Source organism: Lathyrus oleraceus, chromosome 4 (genome assembly GCF_024323335.1).
Source record: "Lathyrus oleraceus cultivar Zhongwan6 chromosome 4, CAAS_Psat_ZW6_1.0, whole genome shotgun sequence".
NCBI classification, from domain to species: domain Eukaryota; kingdom Viridiplantae; phylum Streptophyta; class Magnoliopsida; order Fabales; family Fabaceae; genus Lathyrus; species Lathyrus oleraceus.
The window spans coordinates 296,933,764-296,951,449 of record NC_066582.1 but is presented as its reverse complement, the minus strand read 5'-3'; the positions used below and the strand labels follow the sequence as shown (position 1 = coordinate 296,951,449).

Sequence of the window (17,686 nt, the reverse complement as noted above, 5' to 3'; positions counted from 1 at the left end):
TCTTTTTGTCTTTTTGAAATTTAAGTCAATATGATTAAGTTTATTCACAAGTTTGATCAAGAAAATATTTTGAAAATCAATGGCCTAAGGCCAAGGTTTCAACTCATTAAAACAAATCTAAGTTGAAAATAGCAAACAAAGAAGTTTTGAAATGAGGGATAAAGTTTTGAAATTAAAGAAGGAGAGGAGGAGATGAAGGGACTATCCTAGACAAGATTTAAAAGTTTAGAGTTGAAAAGATCTAACCAATGGGAAGCATCCACAAGACAATAATGTCAGATAGAAACCTATTTCCTTTGGACTAATTAAGAAAGCAACAAGCATAATCATCCAAGAAAATAATGAGAAGACCAAATGGTATCAAATAAAGATAACCAAACATCCAAGCAAGCACTCCAAAAGCAAGCAGTCTTCAATGTCTTTTAGATGTATCAAATGAAATATCCCTTGAAACATACCCAAGGAGAAACATCAGATGTTATCAATAAGATCAAAATAACAAATCCAGACAAAGAGAGAATAATTATAAAATATAAATCAAAGGAGTCTCTCAAGACTTGTATCATATGAATGGAATTGTCTAGGAAATGGTCTCAGATGATGGCATTGGCCAAGAATCTCCATAGCTCAGGGATGTTGGCTACTCTAAGTCCCACGGTTCAGATCAAGTCTCAGATAGAGGTCCAACAATCCACCAAAGTATTTTTTAGGGTTTTTGTTGTTATTAAGTATTTTAAGGTCCTAAGACCACATACAAAACAAAATCACAAACACAAAGTATATCACAAGCACAAAATAATAGCTCAAGTGAACAAAGTGAAAATGACTGAAACATAAACAACTTGCATGAATGTAAATGATAATGAATGATAAATTGCAAGAATTTAAATTGCATTAAATTAAATGGCATTAAAAATAAAGTTAATACAAAGAAATTCTAGTGAATGTTAGTGGAATAAGAAAATTGTTTAAGTCATTCTTTGGAGAACACTCAACCATCCACTCATAAGCATGACGATATGAACCTAGACATCATTCATGAGAAGGGCTCCAACTTGGATAAAATCAACAAGTATGCCCCTAGCTCTCATAAATGGAAAAGAGTTACAATCTTCACACAATACCATGAGGAAAATGAGACTTAGAATCTCACTTACAAAAATGTTATTGCTTTCGGGACAAATTTAGCTCTATGTTAAGCAATCGTAATTGGACTTATGTAGAAGTCACAACTATCTGAGGCCGAGCAATAATAATATTGGTGTTAATGCATGCTAGAGACAAGGTATAAAGAACCAAGCTCCTAAAGCATACTACACACAAAAATAAAATGGGATTGACATATCTCAATCAAGCTTAGGTTGATTCATCTGACATAAGGTCATTAATGAATCAACTAGCATTTTGATCATATGAGAAGTCATTGGCAATGGATGGATTAGGAAATAAGTGATATGAAGATGAAGAGATAAAGTGAAAGAGAATACAAAATTGATCAAGGGATGAAGCTCACTTGATCAATACTATCCATTCATCTTGAAGGATGAAGTTCAAACTTCATCAACCCCATAAATCCAAAAGTATTGATCAAATTAAAGTCTGATTCAACCAAGATCAACACTAAACAGAAGTTGAGTCAACACATAGTCAAACAAATAGCTCAACACAATTTTAAAGTAATTAAACAATTTAAATTCAATTTTTAAAATGAAGAAAAATAATTTTTAAAAGGGGAAAAACCTCAAATCCCTTCAAATCACCAAATCAATGGCCAAGGGATTTATCGTAGGTAAACAAGGTCAAAGGACCTTAGACTAATTTTTTGGGAATTTTTTGAAAGTCGGAGGTATTTAAAACCAATTAAAAATAAGGCAAAATTCACAAAATTCACTAAAAATATCAAGCTGAATCCAAAAATTAATTTTTAATTCAGAAATGGGAAGAGGAAATTATTTGTAAAATTTTGGTGAAAGTCTCATATTTTTGGGATTAAATTTGAAATTATAATGAATTAAATGAAAAAATGGTATTTAAAATATTAAATCAGAAAATTAATTAAATAAAAAGACAAGGTCCATCGGATCTCCCTCATTAATTGAGGTGGCAAATCTGATGGCCACGCGCATCATGTCCACCATAGACCAAAGTCAACACACGCGCAGGGATGGTAATTAGTATGGATGGCTCAGATTAAAACGTGGACCAAGGATCAGATGGCCTGGACAAAGCCAATGCACCACCGAAGCCCTAGCTCCGGTAATCTTTTCCGGTCATGTCTCGAGACTGGTCAGGATCAAAGCATTACCAAAATTAATGGATCATATACTATTTTGAAGAGAAAATCACGAGGATCTCGAATATGACCTCCAATTTCTCCAACTCTCACTCTATAAGAAGATATGTGGAGTTGAAAATTGAGGTTCCATAATTGAGTTGCTTTGATTCAACCTCAAAGCAACTCAATCTTATTGCCTACATTCGTAGGACTTCAGCCAACCAAAAATCAAGCAGAAATGTTAAGAAATGAGTGAGAATCGAAGATGGAAAGTTTGAGAAATGTCACCTTCGGGTGATGAATTCTGAGCTAGATATCAATGCAAGTATACTTGGCATTGCTTTCTCTTGCTTGTAGGAGATGATTGAGATGAAAAAGGATGTGAACCCTTGGAGTTCTAGTTCACAAACAAAATTTGAACTAGAAACTCGATTTCAAATAAATCTTCAAGGTGTTCTTTCAATGGAGGCTATGGGGTTGGTGGGCAGAGCTTGGGCAATGTTCTTTTTCAACTCTGAGGCAACGACAATATATTTATAGGCTCATGAATTCATTTTAACACCAATTGAAATTTGAATCCAAAAATAGTAAGTTGTGAATATGGGTGCATGGGCATGTGCTTAGGCCTAAATGATGATTTTGATTAGTCCAAATTCATGCACAAATGATGCTGAGATCATAACATGGAAGCATGCAATGGAGTTTAACATTTGAGTGCAAATGTTGCCAAATTGGGACATGTAAAGAAGTCATGCGCAAGTCCCTCAATTTTAATCCAAATGGAATGATCTTGGACTCTTTGGAAAGCTACCATCATGGGGAACAACTTTTATGTTGGGACTTTTTGCATTTGAAGCTTGGATCATGATGAACTCTGATCTTGAAGTTGGAGGAATCAAACATACTTGGAAATTTTCTAACTTAAAAGTCAAATGATCCCTTTTTCAACCTTGAATAACTTTTGCTATGAGCTTGAAATGACTTTAGTTCCTTATTCAAAGTTGTATATTTTTCAATCATATTCAATTTGATCACAAATTTGACACCATTTGGAGCTTGCATAATCGAGTTATGGATTTTAGAAGTTGAGAAAAATTGCTTGTTTAATGATGATGACCCAAATGGACCTATAATGTTTCCTCATGGTACATGCCCTTGAAAGTAGAATTTGATCCTTCTCAAAGAATAAAAGTTGGATAAGGAATCTTGAATTTAATCATGAAGCTTGGATCATCTTCATATCATAAAAATTTAGGAAGTTATGGTTCTTGGAAGTTGACCTTCTATCTAGGGCATAAACAAAATGACCTATAATCTTTCACCATAAAAAATGACTTTCCAAGCAAACTTAGCTCTTGATGCCAACGTGAAACTTGTTTGGGATCTCATAAAGAGTAAATTTTATCTTGGAATCATTTTCATATGACAAATATTGTAGGAAATAGGGTCTATGGAACCCTAGATTTGACCAGTTGACTTTTCTGGTCAACCTTCTTGAACCAACTTGCAAACTTGAAGTTATTTTGCTATTTGGGGCTCATGAAGGATCATATATGCTTAATATGATTTACAATGAAGTATACCTTGATATCTTTGCCAAATGTTGGAGAAACTTGCTGAGGAAGGCACACTAGATACCCAAATGAATTAGGGCTTCCTTGACAAACAAGCTTCAAACTCTTGATGAACTCTTTATCAAAATGTCAAATAAAGAACACGGGGATCCATATATTATGATTATAACCAATGTAGACCATGGATAACTTGATCCCTTGGATTGAGGGTCTTAAACCCTAGTTGTGAGCTTGATGAGGCACATGTGGATGCACACACTACCTACAAAAGAAATAAAATTACACTAGACATATTTTTGGATTTTGGTTAGTAAACAAAGAAAAACAAAGTATGATACAATCATAAATGCCCGATGATCTCTCCCAATGCAAACTCAATGAATGATGTGTGAGGAAGATACCAAGATGTGATCCCAATACTAATGCCAAGTTAATGAGATGGCATGAGGGATCTTAGGGGTCAAATTTGGGGTCTTACAGGCTCTTCAAAGTTGAATCAAGTCAACACATTACTCTTTCAATTAGCAATACGGTGTCTGTCTTTCCACACCTGAAACATTTTTTACCAAAACTCTTGCATTCACTAGCACGATGGTATATCCATCCATAACTAAAACATATGACTGAAGCAGGAACACCTCCCCTACTTGTCTCTTTCCCATCTGAAGCCTCCCACTTCCCTTTATCACTTAGATACTCATAAGGTTTTCCATGATTTTTATGTCCACTTTTCTTCTCACTAACACTCTTATAGTGAGCAGATCTAACACGACTATCTTCATCGTAGATTCAAAACTTATTAACCAACATAGAGAACTGACGAATCTCTTGGTACTTGATAAATTACTTAATCTCTGGATGCAAGCCACTCTCAAATTTTATGCATTTGGAACCTTTAGCTCCCACCCCATTGTAATGCAGGCAGAACCTAGACAACTCTTTAAACTTTGTAGCATAATCTTCAATTGTCATCTTTCCTTGCTTCAGCTCAAGGAACTCAATCTCTTTATTTCTACGAACATCGGCAGGAAAGTACTTCTCAAGGAACTCAGTCTTGAAATTATTCCATGTAATCTCAGTACCTACAACTTCAAGCCTCTGACAAGCATCATCCCACCAATACTCCGCTTCCTTAACAAACATATGAGCAAACATGACCTTCCGCGCATCTGAAAAAGCCATCACTCTGAAGATTTTCTCAATCTATTGCAACCAAATCTGAGCACCTTCTGGGTCGTATCTCCCCTTAAAAGTCGGAGGATTGTTCCTCTAGAACTTTCCCAATCCTCTAAAATCGTATGCCATCCCATTCTAATTCAGTAGCACTTGATTTTCCTGACCCATCATGTAACACCCCGATAATAATAAAATAATTATTTAAATTGAGTTAATAATTTATTTATTAATTTAGTTAAATAATTGGAAATTTTATTATTATTATTTTTGGATTATTATTATTATTCGGAAAATATATATATGTTGGAAATAAGAGAAAGAATCCCATTTGGTAGTAAAAAGAAAGTTTCACGTGAAAACAGAGAAACGATCGTGAAAGAGGAAAAGGGCAAAGAGACAGAGCAAGGGCTGAAGGTTGAAGAGAGAAAAGCTTGGAGCTCAAAGATTTGCCGGATTAATCAGGTAAGGGGGGTTTATCGTCGATTAATGGGTATTATGGGATAATATGTGATGGGTAGTGATAAGCCGTTAATTTGACCCTAATTGGGATTGTTGATGCTGAAGAATTGAATTGGATAAATTGTATTTAGACGGTAATTGAATCTGTGTTTGGGTTAGTTGTGAAATTCCGAACGTATAGCTTTTTACGGAATCGGAATCGGAGGTCCGGAAGTCCTCCAACGGCGGAAAGTGCGGAGAATTCTGCATTCTGCCTTGTGTTAGCGCAGGAACTGCTGTTTTGTCTGCGTTAACCGGTTAACCCAGGGCGTTAACCGGTTAACACTGTTTTGAATTGTGAAAAGGTGCTGTTTTGCCTGCGTTAACCGGTTAACCCAGGGCGTTAACCGGTTAACACTGTTGCGTTTTGCCAAAAAAATGTGTTTTGCCTGCGTTAACCGGTTAACCCAGGGCGTTAACCGGTTAACACTGTTGCAGAGTGGAAAAATTGGCTTTTTAATGTTGTGTACATAATTGAGAGTCGGCCTATGTTGGCGTATGATGTAATAGGGATTATTTCCCGCTGTTTTGAGCAGCATAGGTATTAGTAGAGTGTGCTAATACTGTGTTTAATTGATTGACATGATAATGATGTGTTGATACATGTGTTGATGATGTATGATGATATGCATAATGCTATGAATGTATATATTATGCATGTAATTGTGAATGGACTGTTGTATGGCTTAGAGTGTGAGCATGTGTCCATTGTGAATTGTTGTTGATGTTGCATTGCTAGATGATTAGCGTGCATAGCATAGCCTTTGGGGCTGTAGCTAATTCCCATGGTGAGGAATTAGTGAGTGAACCATTGTGGGTTGTTGTTGATGTTTGCATGCTAGATGATTAGTGTGCATAGTCTAGCCTTCGGGGCTGTAGCTAATTCCCATGGTGAGGAATTAGTGAGTGAGTCACTAGGTCTCAAATGAGTGGGACTAGTGAGCTTAGTAGCCGTATCCGGAGGGATCGGTGAGCTTGAACTATATGTTCAAGAATAGTCGGTACCGCATGTGTGGAGTCTCATTGCATAATGTATGTATGGTGTATAATATGAATGGATGTATTCCAATATTATACGTGTGTTTGTGTTGTTATGGAGTATGATTTGAGATTATACTTGTGTTTTATGTTGGTGTGGAGTATGAGGTTGAGCTGATGTGCTGTTACTGATTGTATGTTGCGATTAGGGTGATTAATGTGTTAAATTGCTTAACATGACATTATATTCTATAATGCTTATTATATTGATTGAGGAACTCACCCTTACAACTATTTTTCAGGTAACGAGAAATGAGTTGAGTAGCAGCGAATGCTTGGAGTCTAGTGTAGTCTCCTTAGTGGGTCGTGCTCTGATAGATGTAACATCGGGATGGGATGTTTTATGTTGTTGAATAATTTACATGTGAATGTTACATGTTTTACATGATTGAGGAGATCTCTATCCGCTGCGTTTTATGCAAATGTTTATGTTTTGAATTAATAAAAGAGCATGACCGTTATATTGTTGAATGGTGTGAATAATTGTGTGACACCCTTGAATGGCATAATTACTCTGAATTGTTATATGTTTATTATTTTTAATTAAATATTTGGGGTATTTTAGAAGGGTGTTACACATCACATTAGCCATAGCCTCCAAAACATCAACCATTACACAATCATTTCATCCATCCATTTCTTTGCACACCAGTAAACAACCATTATAAGAAACATCGTATCAACATTATTTATACACATGGCGCATACTAAGGAGATATAACATCACAAAACCTGGCCAGATGGACGGACCTGCTCTAATACCACTAACGTAACACCCTAAAACCCTAACTCATAAATTAAAAAATAAAATTCATATTTTAGGATGCTACTAAAACACAACATGCATACTTTTTCAATGGTTTCAAAACTTGCAGCATAATTCAAATATATAACATACTTCAATTGTCTTTTTCAACAGATATACTCAATAAAATGACAGAACCCGTAAATTTACTCAAAAACATTAACACGCCTCTTTCGTGATGTCATAAATTGGAGTATATAGACCAACTAATAATGATAAATGATAAGATAAACTAAGAAAAGCTCCAATGCCATCTTCCTGAGTATTTTACAATAATCTACAGAGAAACACAAAACAAACAAGAAATGGGTGAGAATATGCTCAAATATGTTAACGGTGTGAAAGAATGCAAGGGTAGATAAAGTTATGTAATCAACCACACACATTCATTTACACAACAACATAAAAATTCAATTTACATAACCTTTATGTATGAAATGTGACTCTCAACTAGACTCAATAATGGTTCCTCATTTGATCCGGGTCACCACTTCTAAACCTTGGGTCCCCACTTCTGAACCTCATACAATCACATGTCACCACTCCTAAACCCACAACTCGTCTCTTTCAACATACAGACACAATATGATGCATGAGTTACAATAATTCAAAAACAACAATTATGGTTCCACTACTAACCATAACCGACAATGCAGTACAACATTCAACAGTAGTCCCCACTTCTGAACTACACACCTCATCATAACACATACAATTATATTCACAACACATAATTTTATTCACAACACAACAACTTATACACATGATCATAATTCAACACATATAATCATGCAAATTAATTTATTTATTACTTCATCATAATAATAATTCTCCTTAATTAATTAATTACACCAAAAATTCCAAAATAACAGTCAAACATCGACTAATCAAGGAAACAACATCAAAAATTGGAATGAACCCGTCACCATCTGGATGACGACCGTGACCGAACCCGTCACCACCTTTCATCATCATCCATCACCTATGTGATGACCGACAAAAGAATTTCTTCCTAGAGATCACGACGGTATATCCGTCACCCTGCTGACAACCGTCAACTGACCCACACGCATGATGGGTAGCCCTTCACGCACATAACGCCCGTCATGTTATTGCAGAATGCAATCTTCTACAATTTGACCATGGGAGCTCATATGAAGCTTTGATTTGACCCCTAACACCCCAAATTATAGAGAAATCAATGGATACATATTATACAATGATTAAATCATCATGTACTCACCAATTAACATCACATTTCATCAATTATTCACAAATTCAAGAATATGTTCATAATTCAAACAAACAACAATGGTAGGGATACCCTTCAGATTCATACTCAATTCATATACATGATATTCAGTAACAATTAGGACACAGATTTTACACACCAACTTGCAATTATCATAGATTACACATAATCACATTTAAGGTTTCATAAAATACAACAATGATGAATAAAAACCTAGAGGAGGGTCAGAATACCTCTCTACCCTTCATTCAATACACCTATATTCAAGTAGTTTCCCCCCTTACCTGAATTTCTAGCAAAAGTTTGAAGTTTGGCTATGGATTCTCCTTCTCTCTCAAACTTTTATTCTTCTCTTCTCACACTTTCCTCTTTTCTTAATTCTACATACTGTCAAGTTTGCCTCCCCTCACTCTCTTTACCATTTATTTTATCCCTAAAAATATAATCAATTTCTGCTTCATACTTTCACCCCTCCATTAACCTCCACTTTCTCTTTTCCCCTTATTTTTCTAATAATTCTATTTTATGCCCGAAATCACTATTTTTCTCTTATTGTATTATTTATTTAATTAAGATTGTACTATATTAGCTAAATAAACCAATTAAAATTCTAATAATCCTTAAACACCACATAACCATATTATCACGAAAAATAACTAATTTAAAAGTATTCTAAATCACTTAGATAATTAAATAAAAGCGACAAAATTAAATTAAATTAATTAATTGAATTCAGGGTGTTATAAAAGGCACGATCGCATCTCGATGGATCTGAGCCCCATTGTTAGGAGAAATGGCATCCAAAGATGCCAAGTGCATCACACCGACATAACAAGTCAATTAAAACAAAATGAACAACTTAACAAAAGACATTTAATATATCAAAATTATAGGTTACCTAAGGATTATATTAAAGAGAATGAGTCATAAAAATCCCAAAGGCCTAAGCACAATGATGAGGTTGCGATGGAGGAATGCAAAGATGATCCAACACACCATTTTCAAAAATAGCAAGTGAGAGTCGTACTCCCAATTTCTCGAAGATGCAAGAGTAAAAAGGGTTAGAGCACCCTTCAATTTTATGCCACACCCTTTTATCCGTCGGGATCATCAAAATTTTCCAATCTGAAGATGACCCCGCTTTAAAGGGAACTTATATCCCCCTCGTCCCGATGAGCATGCTTTGAGAGGATCCATAAATTTTATGAGTCTACTCATGAATAATCTTTAGCATTTATCATTCCCATATCAATTGTATTTCACCTCTGCATATGAATAGATTTGGTGGGTTAGTGGTGATGGGTCATCAATAGAAGATTCCTTAATAGAAAATTCGCTTTTAGTGACCGAATTAGTAACTGGAAATTTTTGGTCAATCCAGCCATTAAATTTTACATCTTGTTAGTAAAATTTTAAAAATCACTAAATCAGTCACTAAATAAAATTAGTAACTGAATAAGTGACTAAGGCTTTGTGACCATAATATTCAGACTCAAAAAAAAATTATAAAAAAAATTAATATTTTTTTAAAATTCAACGACTGAAATTTCGGCCACTAATAGTATTTTTTATTAAGTTACTCTCTTTCTATTTTCTCCTTCTTTTTTGTAATATTTTAATTCCTTTTCAATTTTTATTTTTATTCAAAGTGTCACATTTTTATTGATTTAACAAATAAAATATATACTTATATAAAAAAGTTGAAATATGTATTTGAAATAATATTCTAATTCCTTTATTTTATAAAAAAATTAAAATATATATTTTATTTCCTTTCTTTTTTAAATAATATTTGAAATATTTGTTTTTTATTAATAATATATACGAATGTCAATACATAATTAGCAAATACGTTGATGTGTTCCAATAGTAATGTGTTTGTTAGAGAAGTAAATGGCTTCCGTTCAATCCTCCCCTTCACTTGCTATATTTTATGATTTTTAACAAACTAAAACGATCACTAATTCAGTCGCTATTTGCGTCACACATCCGATTTCTAAATTTCGGTCATTGACTAGCACTTTCCCAATCGAAAAATAAAAATCACTTTATTGGTTGCTAAATATTATCGGTGATTGATTTTTATGCCTTTTCAGACTCTAATACGGTCACTAAATGCGAGGTTTTTGGTAGTGATTAATCCTCTGAAATGATAAAAATAAAATGAACATTCACTTACTTAAATAACATACCTGGATGAAGAGAAAGGGAAATTGTGATGGAAACTTGAAGTTGAAACTAAGAAGACGACGTTTAATGATTTAGAGAAGTAACTACCAAGGAGCAACAAGAAGAGCAAAATGAAAATAGGAGGGCAAAACCAAGTTTTATAAAGTTAAATATTAAGAGACTAAATTAAAGATAAAATATTATTCTAAGGGCAGATGGCACACTATTCTTCTATGCAAAAATAGAATTGACATAAGTACTCAAGTGTCCTAGATAAGGAAATCATCCCCTAGGTTGTGTCATTGGGAGGACGTGCTAGGATCAGGTATCAAAACGATCTTAGGATAAGAAAACATTTAATGCTCCTGTCCCCCACTACTTTTCAACTGATTCTAAAATCTTTCAATTCCACGTAACACCGGACCCCATCTTAAAGGTCGGCTTACATTATTTAATACTTACCATGGATCCTTCAATGACCGACAAAACCTTGTGGGAAACTGTTGTGGACCGGGCAAATGTCCAATCCATCTTAAATTCATTCTACTTGATCTAAAGTATAAAAAACAATTCACACACACGAAGAGCAATGTACAATCTTTGAACTCCACTTTTATTATACTCATCTTGAATCTTAAATTTACTTGAGAGATCGGAGTCACCGTTAAGGATCACCTATTATTCAACTATCTCTATTTCTAGTTCTTAGACAGAGTTAGAGTATCCATTTATGTTTCCTTGACAGAACAATATTTTATTAACTATATATATTTATTCTGTTTTAACAAAAATAAATTATTAAATCCACTTTGGTATATTTTATTATGAAAATAGTTATATGCACATATTTACTAAATACATTAAATCTGTTTTAATATATATATATATATATATATATATATATATATATATATATATATATATATATATATATATATATATATATATATATATATATCACTAATGCAAATAAGAGAATATAATTTTAAAATTTACACCTACTATATTAAAAATGGGTGTAAATGGGTGTAAATAAAAAACACATTGACAATTTTGTAAATAAATTGTCATATTAAATATTAACATGTGACAGTAGATATCTATTTTCTAAAATTGAATATTAATTTAAAATATTATTATAATCAAATCTCTGGTACTCCTATTAAATTTAAAACGTAATTTAGATAGGCTGAAAAAAGTTAATTTAGGGGTTGTGCAAATTATTAAAGAAAAACCTAAAAAATTAATTTGACTCATTCACTCGTATTTTCTAATCGCTCTAATCAGAAAACCCTTTTACAATGCTAAAAAACCACTCATATCTTTATGTCTCGTCGTCCGCTGTCTGCCGCTCCATCTTATCTCGTTGTCCTCCCTGCAATCAACAGTAAGGTAAACCTTTCTCAACATCTTCATCTCTGCATTAGATTTGGAGGAGCTTTGTCACTTACAAGAAATCGCCAATAGACCACGAATCCTTTCTCTTATCACCTCCGAAATTCGCAACTTGGAAAACGTTCTCACCATTTTCACCTTTCGTTTTCCTTTTCACATAATTTAATTTTGATTCAATTTTTTAATGATTTCCGTTTTAATTGCTTATTATTCGCAATCGTTTTTCTTAATCGATTTTTTATTAAGGGGTTATCGTCTGAAGCGGCATCTTTTGTACGTGCGTCGCAGATTTCACTTCCAGCACCAATTTCAACTGGAACTAAGGTGCCTCCAGTAGTCAATTATTCCCCTCTAGCATCGTTTAGTTGGGATCAAAATAATGAAAAAGTAAATGTTTGTAAATCACGTATAGTAATTATTGGAGACGTTTTTCATGTTGTATTCTTTTAAGTTTGTTTAATTTTTTCATTTTATATCGTGTTGTAGTATAATTTGTTAAATGGGAGCTAATTGAACCTACGAAGTTTTATTGTATTTCATCTCATTCTATCATGTTTTATTGTATTTCACCTTGTCTCAAACAATTTAATTAATATTTAATTATTTCTATGATAAAAGATAAATTAAAATTAAGCTATATTTATATAAGCTTACATAAGTTAGTTTGAAGACCTTATGGCAAATAGGTTTGTCTAGCATTAGTATAGTGGATAAGGTTTATATCTAAAGGGATGTTTGGATAAACAACTTATTGGTATTCAGGTATGCTATTCTTACACTTGATTCATACACTACATCGTATGAACAGTGTAAGAATAGTATTTAAAATAATAAATAACCTAACATATTGTAAGATGGATGTGTGGTATTTAGTGTGGGTCATTATCACACTCTCTCTCCTAACCATAATCACATACACAACATCTCTCTTTCCATTTCTTCTTCTTCTTTCTCTTTCGCGCCGTCCCTGTTTCCATTTCTTCTTCTTCTTTCTCTTTCGCGCCATCTACTCATCTTTTCTTCATCTATTTTTTTCTTTACCCAACCACATACATGGTTTTTGAAGAAAAATAGAAAATTATTTAGAATCATTATGTGATGAAGATGAAGATTTAACTCAGTAAGTTTCTAGATATCAATTTTGTAGATTCATTCCATAATATCAATGTTCTTCTTTTGGATCTACTGTTATAGATTTCATATGTTTATTCACGTTTGCTCATTAACCATGTTCTAAACAATATTCATCTACTTTGATCACACCGTTAACCATGTTTATTTACTGTGAAACGATTTGATTTCATATATTTACTCATGTTGGTTCGTTAACCACTTTAGGAACTGTATTAACCAAGTTATGTCACACCAATAAACAACTATGTAATAAATAATGTTATCAACCTGCCCAAATGTCTGGGAGTTTATTAACCAAGTTATAGACAACATTAACCATACTTGTGAATGCTATTAACCAACGTTGTTATAAATTTATATTATACATAACAGTGACATTTTTGTGCAGTTTGTGTCAGAATGGACAGTTCAAGCATTTTTATAGAATGTGGTAGTAGTCAATGGGAAGATGTAGAAGTTGATCACGGTGATTGTGGTGGTTATGATGATGACACACTTTGGGTTCCTGCAATCAGGATGTGTTTTTCTTGTCTAGAGGAAGTTAAAACATATTATCAAGAGTATGCTTTAAAAAAGGGGGTTGGATGGAGGATTAGATCATCGAAAAAAGGAGATGACGGGGAAGTCAACTACCTAATACTTTCATGTTCAAGAGAGGGGTCTAACATTTCAAAAATTTCATGCACGTTAAAGACACTACCATCTAGAGCAAAAAATTGTCCTGCCATGGTTTGTATTAAATTGAAACAAGATGGTTTTTGGTACATTACACAATTTGAATCTAACCATTCTCATGAGACTAGCCCTACAAAAGCAAGATTGTTCAAGGCTAACAGGAAAATGAACTTACATGTGAGGAGAACAATCCAAATCAATGATGATGCGGGAGTAAGGATCAACAAGACTTTTCAATCGCTTGTTAAAGATGCAGGAGGACATGAAAACATTCCCTTTTGTGAAAAAGATGTGAGGAATTATATTAACAAAGAGCGTCGTGCAATTGGAAAAGAAGGTGATGGTAAGGCTTTGATTAGTTATTTTTGTAAAATGAGGGAACAAAATACATATTTCTTCTATAGATTTGGATGATGATTTTCATGTGAGGAATGTATTTTGGGCTGATGCAAGAAGTAGAGCCGCTTACGAATATTTTGGAGATGTTGTAACTTTTGACACAACGTACTTGACTAACAAGTATGACATGTCTTTTGCTGCATTCGTGGGTGTGAATCACCATGGTCAATCAACATTACTTGGTTATGGATTACTACTTTCAGGTGAAGACACAGATTCTTTTGTGTGGTTATTTAAGTCATGGCTTCGTTGTATGCTAGAAAAAGCACCTTTAGGTATTGTGACCGATCAATGTAAGGCTATGAAAAATGCTATTGAGTTAGTCTTCCCTACAACTCATCATCGGCGGTGTTTATGGCATATAATGAAAAAAATTCCAGAAAAGCTAAGTGGATATGGTGAATACAAAAGAATCAAGTATGCAATGAAATAAGTCGTCTATGATACATTTACAACAGCTAGTTTTGAAAAAAAAATGGTGTTCGTTCATAGAAAAGTTTGATCTCCAAGAAAATGATTGGTTGGGTGGGTTATATATTGAGCGTCATAGGTGGGCACCAACTTTGTTAAGGATCTATTTTGGGCTGGTATGTCAACTACGCAACGTAGTGAGAGCATACATGCTTTCTTTGATGGATATATCAATTCTACAACAAGTCTAAATCAGTTCGTGAAACAATATGATAATGCTCTTAGAAGTCTGGCAGAAAAGGAATTTGAACTGATTTTAATTCGATGGATACAACAATTCCATGTGGGTCAAACTCGTCCATTGAGAAGCAATTCCAAAGTGAGTTTACGAATGCCAAATTCAAGGAAATTCAAGTGGAATTCAGATCTAAAATGAATTGTTCTTCCTCATTAAATAACATGGAAGATTGCTTTTCTACGTATCATGTGTTGGAGGAGATATTAGTTGGAGACATACGCAAAGAGAGAGTCTTAAAAGTTGTGCTTAATAAGGAAAACCACGATTTCAAATGTGAATGCTCATTATTTGAGTTTAGAGGTATTGTGTGTCAGCATGTGTTATCCGTCTGTAGTCAGGAGAGGATTGTAAGTCTTCCAGAGAAGTATGTTTTAACAAGATGGAAGAAAAACATTAAAAGGAAGCATTCATATATCAAGACTAGTTATGGTGTAACAGAGTTGAAGCCACAAATGGACGGGTTTGACAAATTATGCAAGCATTTTTATGAGGTTGCTGAAGTAGCTGCTGAGTCAGAAGAGACTACCGAAGACCTCCATGAAACATTACATTTGGTTAGCTCTAATATGTCCACAAAGGATAGTTCCCTTATTGAAGAAAACCTCAATGATGATTTTAATCCAATCAATAGTAATAGAATTCACAGTCCAAAACATGTCAAGCGCAAAGGTTGTCCTCCATCTAAAAGAAAAACATCTGTCGCCGAAATGATCGCCAAGAGGTCAAGGAAACGAACAAAAAAAAGTGATCACGCTGAGTTTACTACAGTATGTCTACTTTCGTTAATAAATGATATCTTAAATGTATGTATATATATATATATATATATATATATATATATATATATATATATATATATATATATATATATATATATATATATATATATATATATATATATATATATATATATATATAAATACATGTGTGTGCGTGCGTGCGTGCGTGCGTGGGTGCGTGCGTGGGTGTGTGTGTGTGTGTGTGTGTGTGTGTGTGTCTGGGTGTGTGTGTGTCTGGGTGTGTGGGTGTGTGTCTGGGTGTCTGGGTGTCTGGGTGTGTGTGTGTGGGGGGGTGTGGGTGTGGGTGTGTGTGGTTTGTGTGTGTGTGTGGGTGTGGGTGCGTGCGTGCGTTTGTGCGTGCTTGCGTGCGTGCGTCCGTGCGTGTGTGCGTGCGTGTGTGCGTGAGTGCGTGTGTGTGTGGGTGTGGGTGTGTGTGGGTGGGTGTGTGGGTGGGTGTGTGTGTGGGTGGGTGTCTGGGTGTGTGTGTGTGTGTGTGTGTGTGTGTGTGTGTCTGGGTGTGTGTGTGTCTGGGTGTGTGGGTGTGTGTGTGTGTGTGTGGGTGTCTGGGTGTGTGTGTGTGTGTGTGTGTGTGTGTGTGTGGGTGTGTGGGTGTGGGTGTGTGTGGGTGTGGGTGTGGGTGTGTGTGGTTTGTGTGTGTGTGTGTGTGTGTGTGAGTGTGTGGGTGCGTGCGTGCTTGCGCGCGTGCGTGCGTGTGTGGGTGCGTGCGTGCGTGGGTGTGTGTGCGTGCGTGTGTGTGTGCGTGTGTGTGTGGGGGGGGGGGGGGTGGGTGTGGGTGTGTGTGGTTTGTGTGTGTGTGTGTGGGTGTGGGTGCGTGCGTGCGTGCGTTCGTGCATGCGTGCGTGCGTTCGTGCGTGCGTGTGCGTGCGTGCGTGCGTGCGTGCGTGTGTGCGTGAGTGCGTGTGTGTGTGTGGGGGGGGGTGGGTGGGTGTGTGTGTGGGTGTGTGTGTGTGTGTGGGGGGGTATGGGTGTGGGTCTGTGGGTGTGTGGGTGTGGGTGTGTGTGTGTGTGTGTGTGGGTGTGGGTGTGTGTGGGGGGGTGTGTGTGTGTGGGGGGGGTGTGGGTGTGGGTGTGTGTGGTTTGTGTACATTATGAGATTGTATTAAATAATGTTTGAATTCACATGTACCATTTGAGAGATTCGTATGTACGAGTTGCGAAAAACAGATGTAGATGTTGAGGATAAATTAAGTGTACTCATTAACCTACTAATTTATTATGTATTTGATTTTACGTACGTCATATTTTATATTTTTGTATGTTATTGTACATGTTGGAAATTGTATGTCATTCATGGATCTTCTGACAACATGTGAAACAACCTTGACGGGTTCATCTCAAGTTTGTACAAGTTTATGATGATTTTGGGATTTTTGGTTATTGACTAGTGGCATGTGTATTTTGGGGAGACTGTCACATATCTATACTATTTTGAAATTTTTGACATAATGGTATGATGTTCAAACATTTATTTTAATCTAGTTCAAAACATTACATGCACTAACAATAGTTACATTTGGTGGTGCAGGTTGTTCAGGTGGAATATTCGGGTGGGATGTTGAAAGATTGTAAATTGATTTTTGTATTAATCCAAATTGTAAATGGTGCAGTATTGTAAATTGACTTTTGTCATAATCCAAATTATACTGAACTTTGTTGGTGTATATAATATATAAAATATTTTGTTAATGCAATTGCAGTCCCAGACTTCGGTTAGTGCAGTGCCAGACTTTAAAACAAGAAAAATTGCAGTCCCATACTTGGTTAATACATTGCACGAGGTTGGTTAA

General features: G+C 35.0%; 3 protein-coding genes and 1 long non-coding RNA gene across 4 annotated transcripts; 3 read left to right on the top strand and 1 right to left on the bottom strand.

The window, feature by feature from the left end:
* Window positions 1-4,350: 4,350 nt before the first annotated feature.
* LOC127137188 (uncharacterized) lies at window positions 4,351-5,031 on the bottom strand. The gene is made up of 2 exons (XM_051063671.1): window positions 4,743-5,031; window positions 4,351-4,625 (listed from the first exon to the last, which is right to left on the bottom strand). Exons 1-2 carry the CDS (start codon window positions 5,029-5,031, stop codon window positions 4,351-4,353), a joined length of 564 nt encoding a protein of 187 aa, XP_050919628.1.
* Window positions 5,032-12,008: 6,977 nt separating this feature from the next.
* LOC127135464 (uncharacterized) lies at window positions 12,009-12,746 on the top strand. Its single transcript, XR_007808566.1, has 2 exons — window positions 12,009-12,179; window positions 12,429-12,746. It is a non-coding gene; the product is annotated as an uncharacterized LOC127135464 (long non-coding RNA).
* A 969-nt stretch (window positions 12,747-13,715) lies between these two features.
* On the top strand, window positions 13,716-14,823 carry LOC127137187 (protein FAR-RED IMPAIRED RESPONSE 1-like). The gene is made up of 2 exons (XM_051063670.1): window positions 13,716-14,334; window positions 14,396-14,823. The coding sequence occupies exons 1-2, from the start codon at window positions 13,716-13,718 to the stop codon at window positions 14,821-14,823; spliced, it is 1,047 nt and encodes a 348-aa protein (XP_050919627.1).
* A 302-nt stretch (window positions 14,824-15,125) lies between these two features.
* On the top strand, window positions 15,126-17,686 carry LOC127137186 (protein FAR-RED IMPAIRED RESPONSE 1). Its single transcript, XM_051063669.1, has 3 exons — window positions 15,126-15,866; window positions 17,425-17,505; window positions 17,597-17,686. The coding sequence occupies exons 1-3, from the start codon at window positions 15,126-15,128 to the stop codon at window positions 17,684-17,686; spliced, it is 912 nt and encodes a 303-aa protein (XP_050919626.1).